The following is a 6,000-nucleotide window of genomic DNA, read 5'->3' on the forward strand; positions in this document are numbered from 1 at the left end:
GGAGTTTAGCAGATTTCCTAATTGTTGGGAGAGATTTGAGTGGCAGGATTGTGTCTAGAGAATTATTGATCCATTCATGGAGTTGGACATCAGCTCTGGAGGGATCTGGGTCCAGTACTGGCGTGGTAGAGGAAAGTACTTGTGCCCAGGACTTTGTGTCCAAGTTTTTCCATGGGCGGGAGGGAAGTTGGGGGAGGGGTGTGTCTGGGTCATTAACTAAGAGTTTAAGTTTAAAAGGAACTAAAAAATGATCTGACCAGGGGAGGGGGATAGGGGATTGTACTGATAGTCTAGTGAGGTTGGAGAATATGGGATCCAAAAGATGTCCTTTAATATGGACATCTGTGGAGCGCCCTTCATCCAAATGTGCGTGCATTAAGGGAGGAAAATAGCTTGAGGCATCACTCAAAAGCTGTTTATTCAAGGTAGCCTTTCAGTGAGGACACTAGTGTGGGAGGGCTCAGTTGTATTGAAACCTTTTTAGGACTGGGACACTCTGTGGGTAGCCTTGCACTCTATAAATCCCTGACTGATTGATTGATTGATTTATTGATTGATTGATTGATTGATTACATGCCAGCCACTCAGAAAGATGATTGAGAGGCTACTCTCCAGTGGAGGGACAAACACAAGATTGACAAGCTTCAGTACAGGAAAGCATCAAATAAGAATTAAGCAAATATGAGTGGCACTAAAGCTAACCAGTGGCATGCAATGAGCAAACAGAAGCATTTTAAATATATAATTTAAGTAAAATCAAAAGAAACAATTTCTTAAAAAACAGAAGTAAAGATTATCATTTTCTTTTTTTTTTCAACTCACCAATAGTATTTGGATCGCAGTAACTGTTCTGTAAAACTGATGGTAAACACGAGCAAGCGTCAACAGGGCTAGAGATCTCCAGAATCAGAAGACCCGCCACAAGGAAGATACACTTATTGGGGTCCATGAATTTCCTGAAGGTCATGGTTGTACCTCTGGTGGGCATGTTCTAACGGAGACAGGAAAACAGGAGAGCAACATTGTAAATCTTGAACTGTTGAGGTTGGGTAGAGGTGGCAAGGTAGTACCTTTCACCAGACTGTCACAGAAATACCTAACATTCTTGTGAATATTATAAATGTCCTAATGTTCTAGTGGGATGTGCAGGGACAACTAATGTAACCTTAGTGAGTCTTTGATGTCCTTGAGAGTGGTCATTTTTGTTCACAGTTGTTTATAATGACTTTAGGCTGCACAGACTAAAGTAGAACTTCAGGGACAGCATGCTGGTCTGAGAGGTGGGGCTTGGAGGTATACAGCTTGATTCTGAAAACTACTGAGAGGTTGGAGGCCCTGATTCATGAATCTGTGGCCAGTTGTTTGTAGCAAGGGTCATTAACTCCATTATAAATATTCAGCTGACGTTTCAGAGCCAACAGGTCCTAATTTTTGAATGGGACCTGCTGGTAGAAGGGCCAGGTAGTGAGTACTGATTGTCCACTCTCATTTGCAGCTTGGTCATCCATACATGACAAAGCATTGCATGCACCCGGTGTCCAGTTCTGGTGAGCAGGGCTGCTGACATCTCCGGGTGTACCCCAACATCCACGTCACACCTTAGAACAGCACTGACCTGTAAAGGTCTTTAGGGTTCCATATTTGCCAAAGATTAGATTTAGTGGCATGTCTATATATTGATAGCTACCCTGCAATCTGCACCTGCCACCATACCCTAGATTGATAAAGAGGTCGGGGGTCTCGTACATGTACTGAATCTTCCACACAGTACAGTGAAATATTAAAGACACACACTTCCTTGTCCTAAATGCAGAAGAAATTTTGCATGACGTTACGTAATAATATACTACACAGAATTGCATATGGGTAGGAGCCACTTGTTACAAAGATGACATATGTATTTGTAAAGCGCACGTTCACCCAGAGGTCTCTTGGCGCTGAGTAACAGATTCATTGTTGCCAAACTCAATGGTACTCATTTTATCGACTTAAGATGGATGAAAGGCTGAGTGGATCCGCTGGGATTTGAACCTGCGACCATGAGGTCGAACACAGGCCCCTGCATTGGACGCACATTAGTCCACTGAGCCACCTGACCCGGAGAAAGATAAGCTTTTTTACTGATACCTAATGTTATAAAAAAGAGTCTTTCTAACACGCCCCGCCCATGTGTTATCAAGAGGAGAAATCTTAGGCAAACAGATGTATTAATAACAGGTTGGCATACACATCAGTGTCCTATACACACCCACTGTTTGCATATGAGCTCCCTGGAGATCTTTTTCGCTCCCAGCCAAAAATCTGGGCCCCATACTTGATGGTCCTGTTTAATGCTGTTCTACAGGGTTCCCCAGTACCTGAGACCTGGCTGGGAGCCGAGATTGTTCCAATCTTTAAAAAGGGCTGCCCGCTCGCCCCATCTAATTATAGACCAATTAGTTTACTCGACACGACCCAGAAGCTGATGGGCCGAATTCTACTGGAGAGATACTGGGCTGGACGGAGGAAAATAAAACTTTGACCACCCTCCAAGCTGGATTTAGATCAGGAGTCTCGACTCTGGACCAGATCTTTCGACTCCAGGTCCTATACTGGAAAGCTGCAAGAGTAGAGGGTGGCAGCCTCTACCTTGTTTTTGTGGACCTGCGGGCCGCATTCGATCTGGTTCCTAGGGAGAGGCTCTGGACGGTGCTGGAGGAACTTGGTCTCCCTCCTTACTTACTAGATGCCCTAATCAGACTTCATACCAGGAATTACGCCCAGGTGAGGTGTGGGAAAAACGGGGAATTATCTGACCGCTTCCCTGTTACCCGGGGCGTACGCCAGGGCTGCGCACTGGCCCCTACTCTCTTCAGCTTGTATGTTAATGGCCTGATAGATAGATTTAATTGTGTCAGGGACAACGATGCCCCACGCCTGGCTACTGATAGGGTGCTCGCCCTGATGTTCGCGGACGACACTTTGTTGTTGTCGCGGACATCATCAGGCATCCAGCGGGTTCTGGACGGGTTTGTTTCCTTTTGCGCCTCGCGGGGATTGGAGATCAACTTGGAGAAAACCAAGTTCATGATCTTCAACCCGCCAGGGCACACCCGCCCAAATCCCACATTGAATGGAACCCCACTAGACCGAGTCAAGACCTTTATATAGCTGGGGGTGACTTTGATCGAGCACTTTGCATGGGACCATCAAGTCTCTAAATCCTCCCTGAGACTTGCACAGATTATCGGTGGCGTAGGCAGACTCCATAGAGCCTCAACCTTTAAACCTGCTACCCCTGCCCTAGAGATATACATAACACAGGTCAGGTCTGCAGTCTTGTATGCTGCCGAACTCTGGGAACACACTAATCCATGCAATTTATTGAAAGTCGAGCAGTCCTTTATGCAACATCTGTTTGGTCTTCCACAAAGTACGCCCCTCGTACCATTACGCTTGGACCTGGGCCTGGAACCTATTATTGATTTGGTGGCTGCACGACCCCTGCTCTATTGGAGAAGGCTCTGGTCTGTGCCGGAGCTTGAACCTTTTAGAGCAGAATTCAATACTATTTGGGGGCAGTTAAAGAACAAGAACATACCTTGGCTGGTACATGTTAAGGCTCTCCTTTATCAAATTGGCCTTCCCCAACTTTGTGACACACCGGAGGACAGCTGCATGAGGATGCAAAGGACTGTACTGGTGGCAGCTGTAAAATCGCATAACCTTAAATTGCTACATTGTCCCACTTCCCTGGGCAGACTGTCCACTAAGTTCCTTATAACAAAAGTTGAATACAGGACGGTGGTGTTCCTGGACCTGGTGCAGCCTCCATTAGCAAGAAAACTATATATCCAATTGAGGCACGGCTCTCTTCCGATTGGGGCATTGACATCCAGATGGGCAAAAACGACGAAGGCCAACTGCCCTGCCTGTAATTACGCCAGGGAAAACATTGTACATATCCTCTTTTTTTGTCCAGCATACAGTGAAATTCGGAGATGCTGGATCATCCCATTATGCAAAAACCTGGGCTTCAGACATTGTGTACACGCTTGTAGAGTTTTAACTTATGACACTGCCCCTCTCATTGTTTTTGCTGTCTCCGGGTTTTTACTTGGCATGTGGCGGAGAAGAACTGTTTTTATTCATAAGAAATAACGGACTACTGCTTTTTACCCTCTACCATTTCTTTGATAACCAAAGTTTAATAACTTTTTAATTCTATTGTATTTATGTTTTATCTCTGTGCTTGTATACATATTATTGCACTTTTATGGTCCTTGACCGAAATAAAGTTATCAAAGCAAGCAAAGAATGAGTATGCGAAGGGTGAAGACGAAACCCAGCTGCAGTAAAGGTTCCAGAGCCGTCATCAGGTGTCCCAGCTTTCACTCTGAAGTATTTAATGTTGCGTCCGAGCTGGCGCCTGCCTCACTCTCATACCTTGAAAGGGGCAGGGTCCTTGTGCCGAGAAATACCCACGAGGCTCTTTTGAACCACACCCTACCCCCAAGCCCCATCCGCCCCCCCCACCCCCACCCCAAAAAAAAATTATCTGGTGCTAATGTCCTGGGGTTTCGTTACACCCCTTAATGGACGTCGGCAGTTCAAAGCCTTGGACAATGATCGGGAAAACCACTATTTTAAGAAGTTTTAGCTTGTTTTCCCTGTGAATCGGCTCCTCACTGAGGGACCGTGTGATGGAAGTCAATATCGTGTGCCACACGGTGGCATCATGTGTGTTGTCAGGTATGCATGCACATTCTGCCAAGCCCTGAATATTTCCACTGCCATACCTCAAGGCACACACTTCCGCACCTTCTCTTTATAGGCAGGGACGCTAGAATTATGCAGCAGAGGACCAAATTATGCGGCAGGGTTAAAAAAAATGTGCAACATGAAATAGCTAAGTATGCAACATAATGCAGCACATTTTGTGGTGGTAATATTAGATTATTTAGTCATTTTTACACCTGGTGTTAGTGTCTAGAAAAGAGTTATATTAGTAAAAATTTAACAGCCAAATACTGCAATCAGTTAACTAAATATAACCAGCCAAACTTTGCGAAAAATTTTCCATAGTCAGGAACCCAACTCTCCACATTTATTGTAAATTTTGTATGTTTTTGCACTAGAAGCAAACATATTTTAGGTATACTATGCAGATTATGCAGCAGATGATGGATTACGTGGCAAATGTGCAAATATATAATCATGCGAAAATCTCTGCAACTCTACTGGCCCTGCAAATGTCTCAATAAGGGTCCGATTGTGAATTCTCCGGAGGGAGCACAGGGGTTCAGGGTGATGGACAACATTGCCTCCCCACCCTGATGAACTGCCTACTGCCACATTTAAGGGCATATTATCAAGTTCATAATTGCTGCTTTAGCGGGAATTTCCTGCCACTAAAGGGGCGATAATTTTAACGCCGTTCTTGATAATATGCCCCATAGTGTTTGCAAGACAGCCGTCCAAGCACTCCCAGAAAACTTCCTGGCAAATTTGATAGCTGTCCTTGCTTCACTCAATATGTTTTGCTGTCTTTCTAGTCAATTAATCCAAAGTAAAGCCTATTACTACATCATTAATTTTTAAAATATAAACACAGACCTTCCTCACCTGTTACTTCAATCTGGAGTCAACTGCCTCAAAGTCTGATGGTGCAAAATCTCTGCGCGGTTTCAGGAGTTGACTGGATTTTGAATGAGCCTGAGGTCCTTTTATAAGACAGTCAGTCGGCATTGAGCAAGCAGGCGAGGCGTTTTCCAGTGGGAGAGGCTGTCTGGAAGCACCTGGCAGAGATCAACCTGTTGCTCCTCCTATATGATGCTTATGCAATATAAACTATGGAAAAGGTCAGGAAAACAGCAAGGTACTGGAGGCTGGAGAGACCTTCCCGATAAAGAGATATAAAAGACAACAACAACAAAGGAAAACAGCCAAGTAAACTACGACAAATAAAATGGAACATACATAAAAAGTGAAGGTCGAATTTGAAAAATACTGAAGGTAAAA

The 6,000-nt window shown here is 44.6% G+C and overlaps 1 protein-coding gene across 2 annotated transcripts in view; it reads right to left on the reverse strand.

Moving 5' to 3' along the window:
* The window catches only part of LOC147684564 (metalloproteinase inhibitor 1-like), a 29,204-nt gene extending 23,468 nt beyond the window's left edge, over nt 1-5,736 (reverse strand). The window contains exons 1-2 of one of the 2 annotated variants that reach the window (XM_086940402.1): nt 5,605-5,736; nt 823-991 (exon numbers count right to left, since the gene is read on the reverse strand). In XM_086940402.1, the coding sequence (XP_086796528.1) occupies nt 823-988 (166 nt within the window). In that variant the 5' untranslated portion in view covers nt 989-991; nt 5,605-5,736. Of the gene's footprint in view, nt 1-822; nt 992-5,595 lie in introns of both variants that reach the window. The other variant, XM_086940403.1, reaches the window with a different exon arrangement.
* Nucleotides 5,737-6,000: the final 264 nt, after the last annotated feature.

The sequence above is a fragment of the Lissotriton vulgaris genome, chromosome 10, assembly GCF_964263255.1.
Source record: "Lissotriton vulgaris chromosome 10, aLisVul1.2, whole genome shotgun sequence".
NCBI lineage: Eukaryota > Metazoa > Chordata > Amphibia > Caudata > Salamandridae > Lissotriton > Lissotriton vulgaris.